A 27,328-nucleotide genomic window follows, 5' to 3' on the forward strand; every position below is an offset into this window, starting at 1 on the left:
TAATTTGCTAAGCAATTTGTTGTGTCGTGTGTGCTCACACAGCCTTCGCGTGCACACACACCGAAGCATTCAAAACCTGTTCTCCTGTGTCTTTCTTGTTGTTCAAAAGTCCTCCACTCAAGGATCTGGAATTAATGAGCAGCTAAGAGTCTACTCTAATCACTTCCAGCTTACCTAGTGTTAACAACACTTCTTACTGATCGCTGTGCTTTCACCACCATCCTGCTTTGATTGTTCCGATAGGAAGAAACAAAGATAAACTTGTATTTCTTGTTCTTGGAGAAAAAGATAAATGTGATTCTTCGAAAGATAAAGAGTGATATCTCACAAGAAACACTACAGCATTCTTCTTTTCAGTCATCAAACATTTCACGGCAGGGCCAATTAACAATGAAATGATTGATAATTTAATAAATGTGATGGAAACATGTATTGTAGACATTGGAGAGACTAAATTCTTTCAGCAGAAACCTCACTGATGTTAAATGGACTGAAAAACAAGATGTGCAAAGAAAGAATAAAGCATAATTAAAAGCAGTAAAGTAGGCTTACCTGCAAATTGTATACAAGCTCAGAACGTTTAAGGTATAAGATGTAGCTGCCATGTTACATTGAGGCTACACTGAGACTTTGATAACATTGCTCACAGCTAGATGAGATATGCAGTACTTACTGATGGTTGTCATAGCGAAGCTGTGGACCAGGGTGTCCAACTCCAGGCCTCAAGGGCCGGTGTCCGGCAGGTTTTAGATCTCACCCTGGGTCAACACACCTGAATCAAATGATTAGTTCATTACCAGGCATCTGGAGAACTTCAAGCCATTTGAATCAGCTGTGTTGGATCAAGGCAACATCTAAAACCTACAGGACACTGGCCCTTGAGGCCTGGAGTTGGACACCCCTGCTTTAGACTATCTTAAAACCATAGATACCCCGAGTATCTATCCACTGTAGTCCACAAGATCATCTAGGAACTTAGCTGATCAGTAGGTAGTGATATTGTACATGAATGTTAGGTCTGCAGCAGAAGTTACCATCACCCTTGTGAAAAGTACATTTTTGTAACAATAAAAACGCAGCATTAACCCTGAACTATGCCCTCAAATACTGTACGTTGTAGTATGCGTTCGAAAGGCTCCACCATGGGTTGACCCATACAGGCCTCGCCCAAAATACAGATAGCTTACCCAATAAAATGGTTAACTCCAAAAAGCTTGTCGCACATACGTATACAGTCACATTGCTCTTTTACCTCTGTTTTTCTCTCTCCACCAATCCTTGAAGGAAACACATGCTGCTATCTATCAATTTGATCAATTCTAATGCTTTACTTTGTTTTTTAGGGAGTAGGAAGTCTTGTCCATCTGCCACGTGTCTCTGGGCAGGTAGCGTGCGGTGGGTTTTGAAAGCTGCTTTTGTAAATGTAAATTTTTGTAAATACAGAGAGCGGAAAAACCCCAAAGAGCTGAGGAGATTTGCATATTTAGGTGATTATTATCTGTGTATTCATCACTTGGGCGGCTCCTTTTTCCTCACTGACAAGCTGTCATTATGCTCAGCCGTTTATCAAGCAGACATGCAAACAGTATAACACCACTGCAATAAAACTGTATGCCATAAAAGGCTTTAGATTCTTTTAAGAAATATCCCTGCAGCTTCCATATTTAAGGTAAATGCCACTTTATAAAGCTGTGTGAGGAATGAGGGTGGCTGTTAATACCACTAGAAGGCCCGACAGTAAATCCTGTCATACCAGAATATGTGAATCTTGACCTCCATTCTCTAAAACTTTAGATCACAAGTTCACACCCAACATTTCTCAACCTCATTACTGTTTTATGTCGCTAAAATGAGGAAATGCTCAGTGGAGTCAGAAATGGCCTTATTGTGCTCTTTTTTAAATTGCCGTTATTAATCTTTTATAACTATTGAAAGTTTTCTTTTTAGATTGATATTTGTCTCTTTCCCATTGATTTCCCCATAGGTTTGAAACAGCACTTTGGTTTGAACTAAATGATGTATGTTGGGATGTTTGTTGGGTTTTTTGTCTCAGCCCAGAAATCCATTGAAATAGCACGTGAACCAAATGAGAACAAACAAGCCTTCCAGCTCACACACCTCTTCGTGTCATATTGACAAGCGGTCAGCCATGCTCGGGATTCAACATTTCACAGGTCCCTGCCCAGTGACAGCTGATTGACGTGGAAGAAAAGCAACATGAGGTTTACTCATAACCTGTCCCCGATTTAATGGATGATCTCTCTGGTTTCTCTGCCCTGCAGGTGCGTCGGGCCAAGACTCCAAGATTGTGTTGGGATGATGGACAGGTAAGGCATCTCAGGATACATTTGTGATGTGGGACTGGGAGACCACCATCAGATCCTGCTAAAACTCATTAAAGTTTCTGTTAAATCCCGTACCTTATGATGCTCATTAACAACAGTGTAGTCCATCTGACAGGTAACATGGGAATCTTATGTTGTTGTCTAAGCTTGTGCTAAGCCTTCGTCTGGTCCAATTATGTTACTTTGACTGTGTCTGATATGTGTAGATGGAACCAGCAAGGGGAAAAAAAAGAAAACAAAAATCCTCTGAAAACCTTAACAGATGTGGGATAGAGTGTATGGAGGACCAAAAGTGCCAAAAGATATTTACAAAATGTTTCTTTTATTTGATTATAAATGATGATTTTGGTCCTTTGTATGTTGTAAATTTTTGCTTGAAAAACTGATATTAGCAACATTTTTATATTTATATTTTATATTTATATTGTCCTTCTTATTTAAAATTTAATTTTACATTTTTAGTTAACTTTTTAATTTTAATTTCGTTATTATATTTATTTTTCAGTGATGGCAAAAGCAGTACTTGGGTGGCCAAAAGAAAAATATACATTAAGAAACTGCCATTAAAAGCACCAGTCTTTATATTAAGTATATTTATACGTTTTTGGTCACGTTTTTATTTTTATTTTCTTCTTTTTACATTCTTTTGAGCATTCTAAATAAGACCGTCTGTCATTGGAAGTGTTCTGTGGTATCAGTTTTTTATCCTTTAGAGAGACGGCATCCTGCGGTGAGATGATTGCTAATTTCTAATCAGGCTGAAAGCCCCCTCCTCGTTTGGTAATGAAGCAGAAATGCACAAAAAAAATTCAAATTAATAACGGGGAAATAATACACATAAGCAAATGAAAACAGAATTGAGTATTCTTCTAATACTTTATCAAATAATTTGTTTATACGTTTATTTAATAATGTCATGGTGCATTTAATGGCTTAATTTATTTATTTATTTTTATATATCTGTTTACTTGGACTTGTCATAGTGACACATCAGTTTTAGGCCTTTTAACACATTGGAGAGGGTATAAAGGAATTGTGAATCTTTTAAATGAATCTTTTCATTGATAATTAAAAGATGCAAAACTGATAACACTTTAATAACTAACTGATGATGGGAAGCCACTTCTGTAAAGTAGCTGTGTAAAGTATGAAGATGGAAAGCTGTGGGAAAGAGTAAAGAAAAAATGAACTTGTCAGCACGTTTTAGCTCCATTTTGATTATTATGTTGACAGACCACCACCAGAGACTCCTGACATAATAGCTAGTTCTGTAATTACAATCACTGATCTGCTACGTTAGTGTTTTTTCATATCTAAGAACATTCAGGTTAAATTGGGTAAAAGACGCTACCTCTTTTTTGATCCACAGCACGGTGAATCATTTAAACACTCAGAATTAGAATGGCAGATGGTAAATATAGTGCACCAAGTAGTGATTTCATTACGTGCAGGGTCATAATCAGAGTTTAGAAAATAGTGAGGCTTTTTTTCACTTAATCTATCACATTTTAGGGGTAAAACGTTTGCCCCACTGACCAGTAGCCTAAACTTCTAAATAAACTAGATCAAAGCATTACAACACAGTTGAAATCTTGAAAACTTAAAAAAAAAAACAGCTTTCCTTTTCTGGTATGTGGAAATATGGAATCATCCCTTCATTTGAAATGTTAAAAAAAAGCATTTGGGAAAAAAAGTTACTACACAACAGCAGAAACCATTCGTCATGAGTCACACTTCGACCTAACACCTCTAAACGCAACCCAGTCAGAGGCACAGTAGGGCCTTTTCAGAGTCTTTTCAAAGTAAAAGCCATCTAGAGCAGCGATCACCAACCCCCGGGCCTTGGACCGGTACCGGTCCATGAGTCGTTTGGTACCGGGCCGCGAGAGTAGAGGCTCAAGTGTGAAATGTATGCTTTTCGGGGTTTTTATCGGTTTTCAGCGTTATTTTGTTATTGTTTTTATCGTTAACTCGGTTTTCCTGGGTCTTTTCACGTGTGTTATGAATAAATCTTCTTTTTTTTGGTACCAGTACTAGTTTTATTTTGTTGTAATTATCCGCGACACCTTAAAGGCCGGTCCGTGAAAATATTGTCGGGCATAAACCGGTCCGTGGCGCAAAAACGGTTGGGGACCGCTGATCTAGAGCGTCACATTACCCCAGTTTTACTCTTTTTTTCACTGACTTCCTGTCTATTTAAGAATGGATTTTAAAATTCCGTTGCTTGTTTTTAAGTCTTTGAATGGGCCCCCCTCCCCTTATTTATCTGAGCTTTTAAGTATCCAGACTCCTGCTACGGCACTAAGGTCCTCTACTGTTCTTATAATACTTGTAGGCCCTACACTGTGGACCCGCTACCCCTGAACACCAGATCTGATAATAATTTAGGGGCCTTCATGTTGTTACCCAAAGCTCGCCTGTTTTCCCTGGCTTTTAGAGAATTTAGTGCTTTCGGTTTAGTTGTTTTAAATGTGCTATGCAAATAAAGTACAAGTTGAAGGTGCCAATTTTTACCATCCTACAGAGGTCCAGACATCAATTAACTCATAGCTGGTTATGCCCAATGTTGTGTGTTACTTTTGTTGGCTAATCCTCTCCCAGATTTTTGTGCTAAAAGGAAACACATAGGTGCATTTGCCAAACTGTTGAACTTTTTTATAAAACCAGGATCTGATATTGAAATGGGACTTGGCTGCTATTATATCTTGGCTTAGTAAAGTACAAAAACAAATTAAAAAGATCACACTTTTAAAATACAGAATTTTATTATTATTATTAAGATACAAGACTAAATGTTCAAAAGGCTGAAAGAGCAGGTGGCAGCAAGAAATCCCCAAAATACATAAAAGCAGCTGCGTTACCAGCTACGGCACAGAGAACCGTATTACTATTATTAACAAAAGGGCAAAACAACAGCAAGCAAGTAGGGTTAAGAACATGTGGTGAACCTAAACAGCCCGAGGACGACAACAGTTCTATTAAAACACCCATAAAAGACAATTAGAGCAAATTCTAAAGAGAGACGGAGTCATTAGAATTTAACCAAACCAGTATACCAATAAAAACAGAAGCCACGAGGTCCTCTTAAACCCAGAAAATTAGACCTTTTTACTTTCCTCTGGGAGTCTTTTGCTGAGTCTCCGGGTTCTTCTTCTGCTCTTACAGCAGCGTTATTCCCCTGTCTCATCTGATGACCCTGTGTCACTTGTCTTGCTATAAAACCTATCCTCCTAATTAAAGTAGTCCTTTCCCTTGTTTAGCGCTGTCTCACTCTGTAATTTGTGTCACTGCCAGTTTCTCATCTTCTTTTGTTTGTTCTTTTTTCTCCCCCCTCCTGCCTTCTCCTTATTTCTCACCTCCTATCTACAGCTCCCCCCACCCCTTACACTTCCTTTATTTGTTGTTTCTCCTTGTCTGTCTTCCCCTCTCGACCTAATCATTTCAAACTGCCGCATTACTATTCACCACATGGCCGTATATCTCATTATGTCGAAGCCCACAGCCTCTTTGTAAATTTCAAGCTCCCCCTTCTTTAAGTCCATCACAATCGATATGGCAAATGCTGCGGCACCTTCCTCTACCAGAGCACCGTGGTACACAAGTCTTCCATTAGCCGCTAATGGCTTCCACAACTAATAGAGTTTTCAACTTCAGGTATCAGGTGGGAGCAGGTGTTATTTTATGCTATGCGGTTGTGTTGATTCTGCCATCGGCAAGAAGGGGAAAATGGAATACAGATTGGAAAGAAAGAGAAGAAGAATGAGGGTAACAAAAGAAAAGAGTGTTATTAAGAAAAGAATTGAGTAGTAGCGTAACACTAGACACAAGTGAAAGGGGTATGTAAATGGCAAATGCATTAGTGCCATCATTAGTGAAGAGAAATAGCTTTTAACTTCCAACCTTTAGGCTTGCCTTAAGCAAGATTCACCTCAGAAGATGGAGAAGCAATTTGCGAAGGGTAGGTACTGTTAATTTCTCATTTGTTCGAAATTTGAAAGTCAGTGAAAACTAATTCGTATGAGTTGCTGGGCTTGGATTAACTATAAGGAAATCCAGCGCGGTGTAGCAGAAGCTGTGGCTCCTTTAATAAAGCAAGTAAAAGGATCACATAGCCTCAAAGGCTTTTATCTTCTGACCTGTGAAAATGGAAGTACCCTTCGATTAGAAATTGCTCTGTGCTCTATAGGGTGGGACTGTTTGGTGAAATGGGTTAGGGAAGGTAGTAAAAATAGCTGTGTGTGTCCGAGGTTGTTTATTATTGCATGTCGCTGCAACAACATGAGGGAAGGTGTGAGCAACTTGAGAAAGACTGGCCACAGTCACATTAAGGATTGTGGGTGGTTGCTGGTGGGAGATTGGACTGTTTGAAGAGTAAGGCATGAGTCGGGGAGGTGATCTAAGAAGTCATGAGCCATGCAGCAAGGGCAGAAAAAAGGAAAATACTTGCAAGAAGAGTTAAACCAACCCGGTTTTCATTCCAGGGGCGTCAAATACTGTCTCACTGTCGAAGCTGCTGGTGTCTCAGAGATAGGTGCAAAGTGTCCTTTGGCATCTGTGCGAAGACAGCCCTGGTCTCGCAAATCATCTCATATGGACCCATTGATGTCATTTAAATCAGCAGTGTTATTGTTATGTATGTTATTGTTTTTCACCTAAACCCAACCCAATTATCTTAATAGGTTTGGTGCATAAACCAAATAAATTTTAGTGTGCAAATCAAACCAACAGCTTTTGGTCCAATAACCTAATCAAGTAGTTCTTGGTGCATAAACCCTACAAAGTACTTTTAGAAGCTCAAAGCATGACAAGTAGTTTTTGATCCCTAAACCTAGCCAAGTAGATTTTGGTATCAAAACCTAATCAAGCAGTTCTTGGTGCATAAACTCAACTAAGTAGTTTTAGCAGTGTAAAGTCCGCCAAGTAGTTTTTGGTGTCTAAACCTAGCTAGGTAGATTTTGGTGTGTAAAAACAACAAAGTAGTTTAAAGAACACAAAGCCAGACAAATCTTTAGTGGGTAAACCAAAACAAGTAGTTTTCAGTCCAAAGACCTAATCAAGTAGTTCTGGGTGCATAAACCCAACTAAGTAGTTGTAGAAGCATTAAGCCTGAGAAGTAGTTTTTAATGCCCAATCCTAGACAAGTAGATTTTGGTGCATAAACCGAACAAAGTAGTTTTAGACGCATTAGACGTAGACACATAGGAGTGTAAAGCCGGCCAAGTAGTTTTTGGTATCTAAACCTCATCTTAGCTTTTTTTCCCCCTACATCTAATAATTTAGACTTTACTGAATAGTTTTTGGTACGTAAATCTAACCTAGCAGGGAGAAAAAGTGAAGAAAACAATGCACAGCTTCTGTCTGATAAATGTGCGATTTTCTGTCCTACTGTTTTGGACTTCTGTTTCCCCTCACCCAGACCGATCATGGCATCCCGTCACATTTGCCTTGTTCTGTCATAGGTGTCTTCACCAAGCACCTCAGGCACATTTCCTTTACCTTAGAATACAAAACAGCTTAAGATGACTGTTGTTGAAAACTGGAGCATCAGTAAAATTCAATATTTAAAACAAGACTACTATGTTATCATCCAGTGTTGCTGTGTGCAGTTAAAGGGACACTTTGTCTATGAAACATCAGCGGCTTCAGTATTAGATGCCCGGTGATGAGTGTGTGTCAGCCTTACATTAGAAGCATTTTGACCGATTAAAAATCGACAATTTAACTGTGCGAAACACGGCACAAACAAGCTATTTAATTGCTGCTAGCAGATGCTGAAAAAGGCTCTTAGCAGAACATTGTTTGTTTTCCACATGGCTCCACTGACATCAAACGATCTCTTAGCCCAACAGAAATGGGCCGCTCCACTAATAAACTTTTATGGCGATCTTGAAGCGAGCATCGCATTTTTCCGGCAGAAGACTCAATTTGACCTTCAGGGGTTAAATCTAAAGGGTGTTGGAGCAGATTGGATAATTTGTCAGCACTGGCTGAGGTTTGCACTTTATTGCAGTGTGCTCGTTAGTTTCTTAATGTTTCAGCAGTGTTCATGTGTTTTTTTCTCTCTTCCCCTGTCTCTACAGGACACCCCTGATAGCAGCTGGAGTCATCGGCGGCCTATTCATCATCGTCATTCTGGCGCTCAGCGTGGCCGTTTATGTTCGCCGCAAAAGCATCAAAAAGAAGAGGGCCTTGCGGCGTTTCCTGGAGACAGAGGTGAGAGAGTAGAGGGTAGAGCAAACATATTGGGAGGTTTCTCCTCACCTGTGTTTTCTGAATGCTTTCAGCTGAATTAAGTTTCCTTAAAAGGTTTCATTGCACTAAACCTTTAAGGAAACCTTGAAATATTAAACCTTGGCTAAGGTACTTAGCCAAAGCAGCCAGCGCAAAGGAAGGTTGGAAAATTATGCATGGTCACCGCTGCCCATCGATCTTGCCTTGAAGAAGGTTCATTTCTGGGAAGCGTTAGAGAGCGGAGCGGACTTCATTATCAAAGGTGAAAGTCAAAGATCGGGAAGGGTGCAGGGTTTATATAAGCATCCATGCTTTGGTCCATGCCTTTTATGGTGCTACAGGACTCTCTCACACTGTTTCCTCCAGCAGTCATATCATCACTGCAGGTCTGCCGAGTTGGCCGTGCCCGTAGGTGGGGTAGGCTGCTTGTCATTCTGGATTAGGATAATTTACAGGTAGAGGCAGCAGTGTTATAGACAGCTGCCAGGCAGGAGATGGAATTAGAGGAGGGCAGCCATGGGCAGTTTCTGCCTCATCCCAGCCATGCACATCCATCTTAATCAAGCAGGCCCTGCTCAGACAGCCGCTTGACCCGGAGGGAAGTCTTCACTCCGTGCAGATTCGCTAATGTAGTGTCACGGAGCAGGAGGGGGTGGCTGAGAAGGATTCAGGTTGGGGGATGGGGATCCGCTTGACCCTTTTTTCTTTGTTTTTTTTGCATTTCTCTGTTCAATGTTCATTCAGTGCTGCAGCAGGAAAGCCTGAAATAAGGCCAGCATAACCTTTTTCCCCCTCCCCTTCATTCCCTGAGGGGACGTGTAAAAGTAATTAGACATAAAATCTTAAACGCCTCTGGCCCAGGGGCTACACAGATTAAGAGCAGGTCACAGGTTCCGCCCACATGCTCACATATTAGCAGCCGTGGAGTGTCCTGAGCTGGACATTTAACCTCAGTCTTTTGGCGGTTACCGCGTACGAGAGCATCAGCCGAACGGCGAAAGGACAAAAGCAGTGGATCGATGCCATTACCTGACAGTTGTGATCGGTGCCTGAATATGTAATTCCCCTACTGTAATTTAAAATAATAGAAAGATTAAAATTTCAGTCCAGATTCCTGTTATTTATTGCTGGTTCTAGAAGGGATTAGGTTCTCCATTTGATTTTCGTTTTCCCTTAAATGTATCATCTCATTGTGCATGCACGCACTACTCTCTCCATCTGAATGCTTTCCCGCGCTCTCGCCCTCCCGGCATCCTTTAAAAAAAAAAAGACCATGCGCTTTTGCAGTTTATATCACGCTTTTTTTTTTTTTTTTTGGCTGATGAAACTACGTGATAGGCTTTGGACGGCCGAGTGCAGATTCTCTATTCAAACGAATAATGGAGCTGACTCTGTGTCTGTGAATGGAGATCAAACTTGTCTGGATGAGGGATTTGGGGGACGGCGCCGGGCTCTGGGACTCCCCCTCTCTCTCCTTATCTGCCATAGCTTTTTTAAACAGAGTGCTCACCTCCTGCGTCAGACGGGAGGGAAAGATGCCTCCAGTGCATGCTGTCAGAACGTGATCTGAGCGCCCGACTCCGCATTTCCATATCAAGGACACGTGTGAAGGCTGTTGCACTGTGTTGACTTGCAAAAAAAAAAGGAAAGAAACACTCACACTCACTCTGCCATTTCACTGTTCTCCCTTTCTTTCAGTATTTTCTCTGTTTTACTATTCACCGTCTGTCTCTCGTCGTGTCCTCACCTTCTCGTTTTTTCCCTGAACAGACGCTTTATTCCTCTGTCATCTTAACTTCCTGTTTTTGTTTTTGTTTTGGTTTTTCCTCCTTCTGTCTCGCTCTCCCTCACCTCTCTCTTCACCCCCTCACATACTGTGGAGCCTTTTTGATGAAGCCCCTGAAAACAGATTGCTTTCACACAGGGGACAGGCGGCACAAACAGCAGCAGTCCCCTCACTGCTACAGCGTGACCCCAGGGTTTTGACCTTTGAACCCAGCTCAATGAAGTAGGACTAATGCCTTTGAATCCTCCGATGCCCCGCCCCTCGATCCCCCTCATCTCCCCCTCCCCCCAAGGTCCTTCTTCTAGCTCCTTTGTACAGGTGTGAGTGTTTCAGCACCACGGGTGAGGACAGCTCCCCTGCTGCTCATACGCTCTCTTACATGAAGGGTTTCAGCATGGACAGCTCCTGTTGTTCACCCCAAGGCAGGCTGACTGAGCAGAGGCATGGGGAATCATCAGAAATGCATGCAACTGAAGTTTATGTTAAATTTAAGCCAAGATCTGAGAAATTCAAACCAAATATGACACCTAATATGTCACAGCAAATGTTAAACAAAGAGAATATACATGACACGCATTGTGGAACGTATGAAAGTTAACCCTCTGAGGCTTGAACCGTGAAACCTTGTGGCGAATAAAAAAAGAGATTAAATATCACATTGCGTAAATCAGGTTTAATTTGGAGCTTCATTTTTGCTACAGATGACATTTTTGTTCAGTTTTATTGCTTACTACACTGATGATGTAGCAGTCTCAAAAATTCAAAAAACCCCATGTATTAAATATGATATACTTGGCATTAAAGGATTAAGGTACAAATTTGTGTTTTATATTACATCCAGCCTCTCGGTTTTCTCATACATAAGGATACATAGCATAAAATTACATAAACCTCTTTAGAAAGGGCTAATAACCTGGGATATACTCCAAATACTCCGAAGCCCAAAATCATCCAATGAGAGGCACTTCTGCAAACCGAAGCGCCTTGTTTTTTGGGGTTTTCTTTTTTCGAGAGGTCAGAGAAGAATGTCTGGGCTGGTTTGAGCTGACAGAGAGGTTACGGTAACTTGGATAAACCACTCTTTACAGCAGTGGTGAGCAGGAAAGCATCTCAGAAATGCCCAGCATGTCAAAGCTTGAGGCAGACGAGGCAGAAGACACAGCTGAGTTCCACTCCTGTCAGCCAGCAAGAGTAATCGGAGGCAGTAGCGGGCACCAGGCTCAAAAGAGCTGGACAGTTGAAGACTGGAAATAAAAAAAAACCAACATAGCCTGGCAGAAATCCCAGCTCTGCAGAGGTCTCGTTTTTTCTTTCTTTTGCTGATTAGCTGGATCAGGTGTCAGGTGTGTTGTGCTAATCAAGAAATAATCAGGTGTGGGTTCTGAGGACCAGGACTGTTTGTTTCTGTGATTTGATTTCTTTCCTCAGTGGACTTTTTATAGGCATGCACTGCGCTTCTGTAACGAGAGTCGTAATCAAAAAATAAATGGACTCATTAAAGAAACAAATACTCAACTGAAGGCATCGGTCCATTTAGATATCTATGTATCTACATTTTTGTTGTTTCTTTATATTACTGTGTCTAAATTGTTATGGTCACTTTTATTCTTCAGCACAGTCTGAACTCTCTTAGGCAGCTTTCTTTAAGTCGTCTTCAGGAATAGTTCTCCAGGCTTCTTGAAGGACATTCAAAGCTCTTCTTTGGATGTTTCTGCCTTTTGTTCTGTTCTCTGTCAACATGATCCCACACTGCTTCAGTAATGTTGAGGTCCGGACTCTGGGAAGGCTGATCCATGACTGATAGTGCTCCACTGTGTGTTTTTCTATGCAGGTATGATTTTACTGCATTGGCATTTTGGTTGGGGAGCATTGTCATGCTGAAAAATGAAGCTGTTGTTAATCAGATGTGTTCCAGATATTTTTGCATTGTGGATCAAAATCTGATGGCACTTTTCTGTGTTCATAATTCATCAATTTTTGCAAGATCTCCAACACCAATCTGGATTCATCACTCGTTTAGACTTATTGTTACTGATTTTCAGTCCAGTTTTTGTGTAATTTTCATCCCTCAGCTTTTTATCCCTGTTTCCTTTCCTTAAGCATTTTTGACAGCACCCTTCCACAAAGACCATTTCTGATGACACTTCAGTGTTCAGTAGATGATCAGCTGAAGGTCCGGATGCATCTCTTATCTCCTGTATCAGGTCTTTGCTGGATTATTTCCTGTTTCTTAAGGATGTGCTTCAGATCATTCTTTTAGGCCTGACACTTCTTCTTTTGTCCTCCACTTTTCCTCAAATTTTTTAAGGACACACTCCACACCATGCTGAGAAATGCCAAATGTTTGGCAATAGCTCTTTGCGAATTACTTTGTTTTGTGACAGCCTGCTAGTAACAAAGTGCCTAAAGATACAATTTAAAATTGATTCTTTGTTAAGTTAACTGTATGTCTAGACAAAAACACTGGTTCATCCCTTGAATTAGGAGCCTTTACTGTGCTTGACTGATTCATATGTCAGTGCTAAATGGTTTAGCAAACAAAAACGTTCAGGCACAAGGACTGGACTGAAAATGAGTGAAAAAGGAACCAATGTCCAAATAAATATTGTACTGTAAAATATCAAAGAAGAGCAGAAACGTTTGGAGTAACAGACAGTATAATACATACCGTATAATCAATGCTAACAACAACAGGGAAGTTAAGTAGGAAAGTAAATAACACAGGCAATTAATTTACAAGTAAATGTAAAAAAAAGAAAAACATTATTGATTTAATTATTTCATAATCAATCCCTATATTTAGTTATAATATTATCTTTGGTTTATTTAAAGTCATATTTATTAATTCATCAATTTTGGCACATTAGGTCCTCCATATTTTCCAAACTTAGCCTAAAGTAAAGAACTTTTTTCTTTTTAAATGATAACTGTGAAAGTTACTGAGTCTTTTTCAAGTGACAGGAGAGATGAGTAAGAAAAAGTCTGTTTCAGTCCATACAGCAGTGGAGGAATTAGTTACTGCTCGCCTTTCTCCAATATAGCACTCTTGTTTAAGCACTCTCGCCAGATTTGAATAACAAAGTCAATATAGCAAATTAAAAAAAACAAGGGTTGACCCAATGTACTTTCTGGCTGAGGCAAACTTATTAATATTCAAAGCCGCTAACCCCCCCCCCCCCCCCCCCCCACCACCACCACCACCACCACCACCACCCCCACCACACACACACACACACACACACACACACACAACCCGCATTCGAATGAAGAGCAGACGATGCTGGTTGTTTAATAAAACAATGTTAGGTGCAAAGAAAATTCCTTTTTTGTGACCTTGTATGTCTCAGTCCATGTGTTTGAGTCTAATAGTTAGATGGCTATCACATTTTTACATTTGTAATTGTGAGGTTATTGTTATACAACATGTTTGTCTGGTATAAATTCCAGTGACCCAGTTTTAACCCCTATTAAATCACTGGTGCTTTCGTAAGTCCGACATCAGTCACTAAGAATCAAAATAAGCCAACAAAGTTCACCTGAAAATTGACCAGGCAGCAACACAGGCCCCGAGACCACCTACTGCGACTGCTCTGGGGCAAACGCTTGTGGCACGACAAAGTTGTTTCACCTCAATATGTTTCAATTACAGCCAACACAACAAATGTAGCTCTTTGAATGGGTAATGCGAACATTAAAGCATGTACCCGAGGGTTTGCAGAGCAAGTTCATGTTTGAAGACACTGTTTACTTATTCAATACACAATAATTCTGTGAATGTATTCTAGCTCGAGGCTTGAACATACTGCTTATTTGTCCAATGAAGCATCCCAATCCTCTCCACCGCGCCACCAGTGAAGCTCATTTGGCAAAGGCACGGTGCATTATTAGCTGGTAAATAAAGTGGCGTGGTGAGTGTGTGCGAGAGTGAGAACGAGCTCAAGAGAGCTTCGTCGGCTACGGGTCTGTGTCTTATTTAATAGACCTCTCCTCTCCCTCTCCTCTCCAGTCCAGTCCAGCCTCATCCTAATGAAACAATGACAACTACAGCCTGTCACCATCTGCTCTTATTACTGCTCCATCACCACCTCCCTGTGCCTCATCTCTGCTCTCTCTTTCCAAATCACTCCATTTCTCTCCACCCACAGCGGCAATTGTTTTTTTTTTTGTTATTCTAGCAATGTATGCACACACACCGAAATGCAAAAAATGCTCTTTGCACAAATACCATGCTGATATGATGGATGTGACCAAAGCTTGCCCCTTCTGTTGAGGTAAATACATCCAGTCAGCAACCAGTCATTGCTAGAAAATTTCATATTTCATTTAAAGCCTCAGAGGCACACTGTATAGACGCAGTGATATACCCACTGTTTGTAAAGCCTGTCTTGGCTGTTTGGAGTCGGAGGTGAGCATAAGAGAAAAGACAGCTAAGTTATCAGGTAGAACTTGGAAGATTTATTAACAAGATGCAGGCATAGACTCTATGGGTGACCTTCAGAGACAGGTACCTGCTAATCAGGGTGAAGGAACATGCTAGAATATCACTCACCAAAACTAAAGAAATTACCTGTCTTTGACAGTCTGTTAGTGTAATCACCACAGAGTTAGCCATATTAATCATCAAAACAACTGCACTAAAATGGTCCTTAACAAAGCACAGGGATGTTAGAAATAAATTATGACATCTGATTATTGAACTCAGAACTTTTTATGCGCAGAAGGCAGTAAACATGCTTATTCTGCTGTAAACTTGGGCATTTTACCATGGGACTCGACAGTTGTTGATTCCCGTTTTTGGTGCCAGCCCCCAAAGTGGCCATGTGAGGAAGTGCAGCTTGGGCTCAGCACTGTATTCCCATGAGTTCTCCCAGCTAAAATGACACAGTACATATCAATGTAACCACGTGTGCATCAGCTGTTTTATTAGCTACATAAATGTACTTGGCAGACTCCCTTTTGCCTTGAGAACTACTTTCATTCTTCATGGCACAGATTCAGCAAGTATGCCCAAACAGTTGCATTAAATGTGTGCATAGTTCACAGTTAACTGTCAGGTAAGATGTCAAATGCTTCTATCAGCATTTGAAGCGATTTGAAAAACGTCATCAAGGCAGCACTTTAAATGGCGGGGTTACTGCAACGTACATTGCAAAGAAAAATAAGAAAATTGATGTTTGGAGTTTAAAAAAAAAATAGGTCCATTTTCTTGACCTTGGAAAGAAAATTCAGTTTCTCTCCATGTTAGATTTATGATCCAAACCTTTTAAAACATCTCACATGTGCCCCAATGTGATACAGCTGTGGCCGTTTGTTTCCGCACTTCATCTAAACGCTTGTACAAAAACGCGATTTTGGTGCTCTACAGACCGAACGAGGTTTCAAACAGCACGTTACCGTCACTCGATCCACTCAGTCATCCTCTCATCGCTCCTTCCTTTCCCTCTTTCATCTCACTCACTTCCCCCCGTCTTATGAAATTTGTCATTTCCCTTCCCCTGCTCTAACTCACTACCTGCAGTGACATCTCAGTGGGCTTAACACTGCGCCTTCAGGACCGGCTATAACGATAGCCATTAAACGACGTGTCATTGCCGAGCTGCGGGCAATGTCATCTATTCTGCAGACCGGACCGGCGCTGCGATTGCCGGTCCTATTGTGCTGATGGTTTTATATCACATTGAGTAAGTGCTTGTATGGCTGACCAACTGATATATGGTCTCATTATATTGTTTGATGGTCGTGGCCGTGATTATGCCGCTGATAAACCGCAGCGAATGAGGGACCCGATATGCTCATTAAGACACATATTGATCAGGTGCATTGACTTTGTGTGTGTGTGTGCTTGATCTGAGATGTGTACTATAGGCTGCCTGGATGAAAATGTGTGTGTGGCTTTCTCTCTTGCCTCTGGCTCAGATCTTTTCACGGCTCGGTTACAGGTGCCAGCTCCTGCTTTTTTCATACTTAGTCGCCGAGGCTTTGTTTAGCGGCTAGCGGTGAAGGCGGGTGGCCAGGCCAGCTGCTGGGATGCTGCTCAGTGTCAGCTGTTACTGGCAGGGAGGCGGCGTGCGGAGGAGGCTTGTCATAACCTTGAATTGGAATTGTTTTGTATGTGCACAGCTGGTGAGCTGCTGCTCTTTGTCGACTGTGATAGCAGCTGACACCAGACTGTGATTTGCCTAGTGGTGGGCACGCTGCGGTCCACTCTGGCAACTGCCAGTTCTGACAGAACTCCACATTCACACCCCCGAATTATTTGTCTTTCATAAATGTGTGTGTGTGTTGCAGAATCATAACTATCAGGGCCGTACAGTCTCAGTTTTTTGGCTTCTTTTTTTATTTGCTGCAAATAAAAACCTTGTGTTCACCTTCCACCGCTCTTTCCTAGACTTGCTTTTTACTTATTATTTTAAATGGAGCGGCCTCACCCTGCTGCATGCTCCCGGTGGCTCTGAAGATGTGTTTTAGCATTCACAGTGCCAAGTAGCAGGAGGTTAAAAATATTTGGATTTGATGTAAAAGAAAGGCACACTTCTAGTTTTCGATAGCTTTGCAATAAAAACAATAGCTGCCAGGAGGTTTTCTTCACATTCTTGGCACCAGATGAGACAGAGAGTGGGATAAATAGTCTTAATATGAGTGTGTCTGTGTGTTTTGCTTCCTCAGCTGGTGGAGCCCCTGACCCCCAGTGGAACTGCTCCAAACCAGGCCCAGCTGCGGATCCTGAAAGAGACAGAGCTGAAGAGGGTGAAGATTTTGGGTTCGGGAGCTTTCGGAACAGTCTACAAGGTCAGTGTGTGGTAAAGCCATCCTGCAGACTCTGGTGCCGATCAATATCAAGTAAATACAGGGTATTGCTGATACCTTTAAGTTGTAAAGGCAGCTTACAGTATGTAGGGGACAGCAGTGTGTCACAACTTGTTGTGTTGTGTTAACACAATAAAACACATCTTTCAGCTTTTCATGTATTTTGAAAGCCAAAATGCCAGATAGTTGCTGTGCTATCAGATGCACTAATCACTGTTTAGTTACAGCTTTCTGATTGGCGTAGACATAGAGTATGGCACCAACCTGTGAGCACATCTCTCTTAACCCTGCCGTATAGGCTGAATCACACCAGTCCCTGCTTCTCCACAGCAACATATTTAAACTGTAGATGATTTGCTGGATATTGGTAAAATATTTGGTCAACTTCACTGTTATGACACAACACTGACAAATTAACACTACTGGAACTTTTATGGCCCTACACTGTAAATGTCCAAGTCAACAAAACATAAGATTTACATCATTTAAGTAGCTTCTTTAAGCTAGCTACGTATTAATGATGATCAGTTTCTTGCTCTTCTCCCACACGGTGACATTATTTACCCGTCCAGAGTGAAAACGCATGTAGCTGACCGTCCTTTGAAAGCTTTCATCCTGGCAGTAGGGTAAGATGAAGGATTCTATAAAAGATACACGTAGATGTGACTGAAGTGGAGCTCTGAGTTAGAAATCGCCACTTGGGATTTAAATAAGGAGAGATCATTAGCAGGAATTGAACATCATTTATTGATGTACGGAATTCAATTTCAGGTATTTACCGGTTAGACCAGAATGGCGGGTGGGTTGCGTGACAGCATCTGCAAACTAGAATGACAGATAACCAGTGATATTTAATGTCTGCAGAGTGGAGGCTGATGGGCCTGAAGGAGGCAGGCAGAAAGATGACTGGACTACACCAGTGATGTCACAATGAGCTTGACTGCATGGTAAAGTGGTCACGTGACTGAATAGAAATTCAGTTGTTGACAATCAACACCTGATGTTCAGATATCTTTCATAGGTCATATTTGAGGGGTATTTTTTCTAATGTCCCCAAAAATAAACAAAATATAGACCTTATCACGCAAGTGTGGAGGGCAATACCAATACCAGCATAGGTGTCAGACCTCTCTCGGTTGAAGAACAACCTCTGAACAACAAACACAAACCTTTTCTTTTGTCACAGCGTTTCCTGACAGACACAAGCTGAGGGCGGCTCAAGGACCTGGAACAGAAGTTGCTGTTTGCTTGCCAAATTCGCTGCCCTTGGCAAAATTATTCATAGCACCCCGAAAATCAGCAGAATCCATCAAATAAATACTGCACGTTCTACCGCTGGCTCCAAATTCCTCTGGATTCCTCTACTCATCTGCCCGTTTTAAGGCATATTTTATTTAAATTAATCTGCATGCAATTTATGGCAGTACAATCCCACAGCAGTTTGCTTTTAGCAGAATTTAAGCCTCATAAAGTGAATTGAAATTGTGATATTTGTCTTTTCTAATCGCTTTATCCAAAGGGTTTTAAACTTAGTTATGCACGAGCTAATTGTTGAAGGCCAACGGTATTTTTTGAAGATGGGGTTGGATTTATTAGAGCTGCAGGAGACAGTTAAACACAACAACCACCATTCAAAGTCAGTTCTGCGGTAGCTCTGTGTGTGAGTGTGTGCCAGGGGTTGTTTATTGGGTACATTTATGGTGATTGCTTGTATATTTCAGGGCATCTGGGTCCCAGAAGGTGAGACGGTGAAGATCCCCGTGGCTATTAAAATCCTCAATGAGACCACCGGTCCTAAAGCCAACGTGGAGTTCATGGACGTGAGTATTTATATCGCAACAATTTGTATCTGTTTTCGGCCGTGTGTGTGTGAATGTGCGTGCGCGAGCCATAAAGCGTTGTCACAGAGACTGCCGGGTCTGTCGCTTTGTGGAATCGTGCATTTGGCGGTAAATTCTTACGAGAGCACCTTCTCAGTCGGAGCCTGTAATAAAGTGAACTCCACCACGCTGTACAGCCAGCCATGTATGGAACAAGACTCTATTAAAGAACAGCACTAGTTTATGAGATATGGCTTTATAGCAATGCAGGAATGATGGAAGGGAGAGGAAGATGAGGAAGGGCAGGCGGTGGAATTTCCATTTTTTTCTTTCTTTCCTTTTTTTTCAAATACACAAGCTTTTGTGTCTCATTTATCACAAGGTTGTGCAAAAAGGTGCCTCATCATTATACAATTGTGGATGCTGGATCATGAACCCTTTCATCTAGCTGTTCATTTCTGTCTTTTTAAAAGCAAATATCCCGTTGTTTTCAAATCCACCTTTTCATTTGGGGGGATTTTTGCCTCTTCTTGATCTTATGTGGCACTGAAATGGAGTATTGTTGCATTTCAGGTTGCTGATTGGGAAAAACAGGTCAGCTTAATGTCTCATTATTGTACTCTATGCATGTGACGAACATGGTCTGTGTTTTGTTTCTTTCCTTTAATTCAGCCAGAATAAAGATTTGAATGGATTATAATGAGAACGTAAATGAAATAGCTGTATGTGATATGCAGATGTTGGAGAACAGCATAAAAAATAATGAAATTGAATTGTTAGCAAAACAATGTGGATAAAAGGTTATCAGTAGCATGCAAAAAAAAGTTATTAAGCCTCGCAGTTGTAATTATTAGTCAAGTAAAGTACCCCGTCTTTTGAGTTTTAAGGTTTTAAAAAGTTTGTAAATACAAGCTCAGACCAAGCAGACATGCCATAAGTCGCTGCGTTACTAATTTTAGGCAAAGATAAGTAAAAATGCAGAATCAGAGTGTGAAAAACTAATTCCACTCTCACCGCTTCCACATGAATTAAGGGGGTAGATAGCAGCTTGATGCAGATTATTAAATACTCTTGATTACCTGATCATCAGGAAGTGTGAGCACCTCTATAAAAGCAGACGTTTTTGTCAGTTTGAGTTATAAAGTCATTTCCAAACAATCTGAAGTCCGTCAGTCTGCAGTGAGAAAGATTATTCACAGGCAGAAAAACATTCAAGATAGTCCCCAATCATCCCAGGAGTTGACATCTCTGCTAATTCAGTCCAAGGTCAGATCGTGCAGTGTTCAGAGACACTGCAAAAAACCCAGTAGCTACATCTCAGACTCGACAGGCCTCACTGGCACATGGCATTTGGTTGCTTAGGAAGAGAGGGAAGGGACGGCGGCGAAAGAGAGAGAGTGATGTCGATAGCAGATTTTAAAATTTGAGAGAGATTTGTGATCTTTTGCGTGTTTGGAGTGTGTAGTTAGCATGTAGTGTAGTCAAAGATGCCACCAGTGTCTCCAGGGGGACAAAAGGAGGAGTGATACACCCCGGAGGTGTCGGGGCAGTAATGTGCCGCTCTGTCTGGTGCTTGAAGTGGCACAAATACTTTGTGTGGCATCTTATTGTGGCACCTGATGGGGAAAACACACCTGAGACATCGGCTGCATTTAATGCAAACAGTTGTACCTTTGCTCTTTGCTGCATTTGTACATAATCTTTTAAAATGTGCAATTTATGTTTGCATTTCAAGTTATGAAAATGCTTTGTTTAACATGTTTGTGGTTGTTACAGTAAAAACATCGAACTTTTTGCTTCTCAGATTTTGTGCTTTTTTTTGGTGATTTTAGTTCCATTGTGTTAAAGGGAACCCCGGCTATTAACACATGTTTGCACTAAAATATGCATTTTGCTTTCAATAACACATATGTGGTATTAAAATACGCCAAATGTTTTCCTTTTAAGCACATTTTGATATTATTTGTATCCCACTGTAATTTTACTGTATAAAGAGCTAACATCTCCAACATTTCTGGACTAGTTAGTCATTATAAGAAGTGTTTATGAACTAAAAATCACGAACGTGGGATACTGTTAGTCCATGATTTCGAAAGGCCAGTGTATGCTCCCGACGCAGGGGAAACAAATTTTACCTAGTTTGGCACAACGGCTTCAAAGTTTTGCTGCACTGTGTTGCATGGAGAATCTGTAAAAATAACGATATCGTAATTTCACTGTATAATAGAAATTAGAATTCTATTAATGTTTTTATCATGCGGTTATGCGATACCATGGATAGCTGCTACCATAAAATTAAGCTCTTTACACCAAACGCTCTCAGTCGCCGTTGCCATTGGCAAGCAGTAGCCGCATAGACACCAGTAGTTTTCCCTCACTCTCGCGTCCTCGTGTGACGGATTGTTTTCATCTTCATCTAAAGTAAGTACTGGTTGACTATTTTCATCATCTCTCTCGGTTTGCTCTGGTTGAAACTGGAGAGGTTGAACAGAAGCCATTTCCAGTGCGCTTCTAACTGTGAACTCGATGTGGTGCAACCATGTGACGTCACTACCTAGAGTGCATTGAGAAGTAAATAACGATGGTGACCTACTGGTAAACTGCTTTTATATAAAATGTGCTTAAAAGGAAAATATTTGGCGTATTTGGATACCACATATATGTTATTGAAAACACAGTGCATATTTTAGCGCAAACATGTGTTAATAGCCTTTAATGTGTTAATACAGTATGAAAAATAACTGCAAAGTCAGACATGTGAGGTTGTGCTGAAAAGAATGATACCTAACAAGGCAAGGTAAACTGTTTCTAAAGGTGAAATCGAAAGTAGTCAAAAAACAGCCTTTTATAACCTTGAACCCAGTGGGTCAGTACAGTTAAGCCAGAGGAAGCTTATTTAAAGAGTAGCGACACTCCCACTCACATGTGCACTTGGACACACAACCCAGAGGAAGGTGTCCACGCTGGATGAACGCTAATTGGACTGATATCATGCCGGAGTCTGGTATCCAGTTCTCATAGACCATCCGTGATCCTTACACGTAGCATAGTGCTAACAACTGCGAGACAGATGGCAAGCAGTAGTAAGCAATCTTAATATTGATCACACAGTGATCAATACTAAGAATGTTAATGCAAAAATCAAACACTAAAATCATTATTCACAACTAGCTGACTACCAACCACAGTGCGAACCACTTTATTCTCTCTCCCGTCGCACACACAGCTGCGCTCCGTCCTGTGTTTCCCCATTTCTGGGCACTTTTTTTAATCTCCCTCCTTTTCATCGGTCCCTCTCTTCCTCTTTCTCGGTGTCTCTCCCAGTGGGCGTCCCTGTCCATCCAGAGCCAATATGCTCTGTCTGCTGGCTTGTTAAACAGCAATCTAAAGGCAGGCTCACGCTTCGCCACTGTGAAACTGGCCACTGGAGTGCCAGCTCCAAACACTCTCTGAAAGTCCGCACACACACACACATAACCAAACACGCTCTGTGCAACAAAAAATAAGCCTCCCCATGGGGTGAGGGAGGCGGGGTGGGGTGGCCTTGCCTGCGAGAGATGCAGAGTGAATTGCTCGTGTTTGCAAATATGTGGATTTGACTCGATTATGTGACGTGTGAAATGCAAAGGCCCTAACAATACATTCATTTAATACATCTGATCCACTTTTGTAGCACTCGCGCACAGACACCCACACGCACTAGCACAGGCGCAAGTTTCTATCAACTCTTGTTTGTGCAAGTGTGTGTGAGGGGGGCAAGTGAGCAAGGGAGCGAGATGGCAAAGGAGGGTCAGCCGGCAGTAATGGAGGTCGGCGCTCAGGGAGATGAGAGGGAAACCAAAACACACGCACACACACACACACACACACGGGCAAATCCTCGTAACATTTGCCCGGAGAGTAGAAAGCAGGAGCAAGAGTTTAGCCCGACACAGTTTACGACTCCCAGGTCTCTATTGAGATCACAGTCTGAGAATAAAAGTGCTCTTCCCCCTTTTTTTCCCTTCCTCTCTGGATCCCGAGGCGAGGCGCATTCCTGGTGCAGAGGTGGCTGATGGCGAGTGGTTGGGGGCAGAGGGGGAGCAGGTGGTTTTAAGAAGTGAAAAAGTAGTGGCACAACTTCAGTGCTGCGAGGCTCTGCTTAAATCAGGCCACTGATGGTGCCAAAAGCCTCACGACGGCCTATGGCCCCGCTGCTGTTTAGAATTAATCTACTCGCGCACCACCCACACTGCCACCACCTCTCTCCCTCTCAGCTCATTCTTTAGCATCTAAATTTAAAAAGGCACCTCATCTATCCATCGGCTGCCCCGGGGCCAAGCCTGGATATACACCTCCTCAACCGCTTGCCGTATGCAAAGACGGAGAGAGAGAAAGTGTGCGTGTGTGTCCTTGAGGGCGTGAGTGTTTTCGAGAGCTGCCAAGAGAGTGTGTCTGCATGTCAGAGAGAGAGAGAGAGAGAGAGAGAGCCCGAGAGAGGCAATAGGAGACGAGAACGAGTGAAGTGAGTGTTTCTGAGCGATGGCACTGAAGTGCAGCTTCTGCTCAGCCGTAACGCGTATACGCGCCGGCCACAAGTATCGGTCCTCGCCATCATAACACTTCATCACCGGCACACATCCTTCTGCTCGCAGCGCCGCAATAACAATTACCCAACGTTGACTCCCAACTGTTCAGACCCCTGCGTCCATCTGCTGCAGAGAGAGACGGAGAGGGAGGACAGAAAATGTATTTACACGCCAAAATGACAACAAGAGCGAGAAATTCTGAAGCAGCTTCTGGAATCAGAGGCGCAGTAACTTTGTGTTAGACAGCAGCGTGGATTCTAAGCATGCACGTTTCACTGTGTTTTTTTTCTTTTAATTGGAGCATCATTTAAGAACCTCTGTGTGTTGTGCATGCTAAAATATAGATTAAAAAGGCTGTGTTTGTGCAGCTTTGAAGAAGGGTTCTGCAGGGTTTTCTCTCACTATGAGTTTACTCAGGGCAGATGCTGTGCATGCAGATATAGTAATCATCTCACAAATATTAATTTATGCATCTAACTTCATTTCTATTAGGAATTCTTTGGTAGACACTGTAGTGTTATCCAAGGGTAACAGCTTGATCTGTCATAGAAAAAAAAGGATAATAGAACCTAATGCTGCTCAATAAACTTAATATTTATAATGTTGATTGTTTTCCTACAAAAACCCAGAATAAAGATTCCAACATACTTTGAGCCCAGAGCGTCAGATGTTATGACAACGTGTCCTTTGGCGTCAGTGCCTTAAAAAACTGGGTTTACGGAAATGTTGAAACAGGAATGTCTTGACAACTTGATGACTTTAAAGAGTTAAAGTCGTCAAGTTTTGTTTGTATGAGTTCCCATTAGAGGCGGGAATCACCCGACACAAAACAATGTTATTGTGATTTTGAACATTTTGCAGTATCTTGAGTTAGAGTTAAACGTTGTCAATACCTGCTTTATTCAGTGAGGTTACCTCGCCTCCGTTATTGTTGTGTTGCAAAATTAGGCTTGTTAAGCACACTAAAACCTGCCATAAATGTTGACGTAACACAGTCAGTCTGCAACCAGTCTGTGATTGGATGGGGTCAAGTTGGCAATTAAATGCAGTTTGTTTCTGATAAGCGATTAACTGTGATAAATCGTGGAAAATCATTGAGATTCAATCAGACTGATACCAACATGTTTGCAGCCTGTCTGCTTTTATAAATCAGAAAGCAATTATTTGCAGACCTTTAACAATCTCTCTGATAGTGTTTGCAAGCCGTCCAAGTCAGACTGCAATTGTTTGCAGAAAGGTTGCCTCCTATCAGGCAACCTGTGCAGTCGCCTTGAGATTAAAAGTGGTCACGAGTGTTCAACACCCCCAAACTCTGGGCAGCTATTTAGTCACGGGTCACTAATGTTTCTTTTAAATGTCCAATTTTTTTTTTTTACTCGCCTTCCTGAGCCGTTACCTTGCTCTGAAGTACGAGGTAGCTTTATCAGGCTAATTGTGTCTAGTGTGTGATGGTTTTTAGTTGAGCTGATTTAATATAAGGCCTCTCAGTTAATATTATGTCAGGATGGCGGTGCATAAGATGAGTACTTTGTAAGATTTTTATTTATGTAATAAAATATTGATATTTTGTGTGCCTTTATCCACACAATATCACTAGATAAATATCATTGTGCAGTTGTGCACCAATCTCTACTTCCTATGATATCAAATTTAAGTTGAAATAAACCTCAGTGTTTGCGTAAATCTTACCACAAAGACTTCAGTGAGATAATGTGAATGTTGAGTGTGTGAAAACATGGCAGTTTCCTGGTTGATAAACTCATCTCATTGCATCACCATCTTTCCAACATCTAAAAATGAACTGTTTCCCTCTTTAATCAGCATCAGTATTTTCACAGCTAGTGCATCAAGGTACCAAAGTGCCAAACGGCTCCCTGTGTGTGTCTTGATGATGCTAACTTTTTTCAAAATATCAGATTTTTTTTTTGCACCTACAACACCTGAAAAAAGCAGCAGATCATTTTAATTTTGGATTTTATGTCTACTAAACCTGAATTATGCATGATATATTATGAAGTCATCACATTGCCTAGCAACCACCAAACACAGACTAATCAGACAATACTCCAGAGTGGGCAGGTACAGTAATAGTATAGAAAAAGAAGCAGGACGTTTCTCCATTGTTGTCCGTCATTTTAATTGGTGGAGGTTTTATTGAATGGTCATGAATTTGTGACGTATAGGAGGATGTTGGTCTCAGTCTTATGTTTTTCCTTAAACTTTTTAACCAGGTCACAAACAGCCCAGTGTGGGTTGTTTCCACACGCTAAATGAGCAAATTTTCAGGAACTAGATTACAAATAAATTTTCACACATTGCCACCTTTTGAATCAGGTTCTTTTTTTCAGATTTCAGTGTGCCAACTAAAAATAACAAAAATATATATGACTACAATTTAATGATATTGAAATTCCGCAAAAAGGTCAAAGGGGGAAGCTGCAAGCTTAAAATTGTGTTCAATGCGACACAAATATAGTACAGAAAGCAAAGAAGCTCCAAAGTATCTGAAGAGAAGTTTCTTGAACCCTGTAAGTCAGCAGTCTTCTTAGTCCATTTTTGTCCTCCTTCCCCCCCTCTCACCCAGGAGGCCCTGATCATGGCCAGCATGGAGCACCCCCACCTGGTGCGTCTCCTCGGTGTCTGCCTGAGCCCCACCATCCAGCTGGTCACCCAGCTCATGCCCCACGGCTGCCTCCTCGACTATGTGCACGAGCACAAGGACAACATTGGATCGCAGCTGCTGCTCAACTGGTGTGTCCAAATTGCAAAGGTAAATGACTATAATCAGGTCGAAAGAGGACGGCGTCTGTTTGTGCTGTGGTGTTTGTGCATTACTGTACTGCTGGCAGGTGTGAGGGCGGCATTGGATTTTATGGATTTGTGTTCTTGTTGGACGAGTCTGCCTTATTTTTTTTCATCCCCAGCCAAAAATTTGGCTGAAGGTGACATGGAGAGGCTTGCCAAGTGCAGTGTCAAACCGAACGAGTGTGATTTTTTTTCTAAAATATGATCTCATTGCACTTTCCAAATTTGTATTTAAACAGCTTTCAAAACAATTTTTGAGCTGCTATCACAAACACAAATGTCCCTAAGCTGCCGACCTTTCAGTTGGATGCTTTACTTACTTGGGTTTCTGTTGTAGTTTTCCAGGCTTTGTGGAACTGTATAAACATCTACATTATGCAAACCCAGAGCAGTCATAACAAAATCAAAAATCAAAAAAGCAGCTGCATGCATTTGAAAAACAATATAGAGCGCCGCAGTGTGTTGCTGTTGAAATTCAGGTGTAAATCAGTTTTCACAGCCCTTTAAATGACATGATAGGTTACTGACGGTGAGCAAGACTGAGGCCTAGCTTGCCTTGGAGCTTGTCCTTGAAGCATTCGACATGGAGGCCCTGATCATGGCCAGCATATTCTTTCAGCGTCATAACAAACATTTAAATTACAGACCCATTCTTTGCTGCCCAAACAAAATCTGCACTCAGAATCGTTGAAACAGCAGTAAGGCTTGAAATACTGTGTGCGTGCTTTTGCTTACCCAAAGAACATTTGTGTTTTGTTTGCAAATTAGGTTGATGCAGCCAGAGTGCTTGATAGTGTAACTGCCTGGTAAGATTTAACTTCTCTGAGTTATAACTCTGGGATGGCAGTGGGGTGCCTGGCTGCAATTACATGCTGTGCAGGCAGACATCTGCTGTGATACAGAGGCATCCCCCCATCAGTTTTGGAAACGGTACATGCAAAAGAGGATCTGACAGAAGTCTGACTT

At 41.6% G+C, this 27,328-nt stretch overlaps 1 protein-coding gene across 4 annotated transcripts in view; it reads left to right on the plus strand.

Moving 5' to 3' along the window:
• The window catches only part of LOC146680923 (receptor tyrosine-protein kinase erbB-4-like), a 376,413-nt gene that overhangs the window by 286,906 nt on the left and 62,179 nt on the right, over nt 1-27,328 (plus strand). For 3 of the 4 annotated variants that reach the window (XM_085447520.1, XM_085447517.1, XM_085447519.1), the window contains exons 16-20: nt 2,283-2,327; nt 8,426-8,558; nt 17,029-17,151; nt 18,891-18,989; nt 26,142-26,327. In XM_085447520.1, the coding sequence (XP_085303646.1) occupies nt 2,283-2,327; nt 8,426-8,558; nt 17,029-17,151; nt 18,891-18,989; nt 26,142-26,327 (586 nt within the window). The remainder of the gene's footprint in view (nt 1-2,282; nt 2,328-8,425; nt 8,559-17,028; nt 17,152-18,890; nt 18,990-26,141; nt 26,328-27,328) is intronic. The other variant, XM_085447518.1, reaches the window with a different exon arrangement.

The sequence above is a fragment of the Copadichromis virginalis genome, linkage group LG23, assembly GCF_057382275.1.
Source record: "Copadichromis virginalis isolate Kocher_CV1m ecotype Utaka linkage group LG23, C_Virginalis_male_GT1.1, whole genome shotgun sequence".
Taxonomy (NCBI): domain Eukaryota; kingdom Metazoa; phylum Chordata; class Actinopteri; order Cichliformes; family Cichlidae; genus Copadichromis; species Copadichromis virginalis.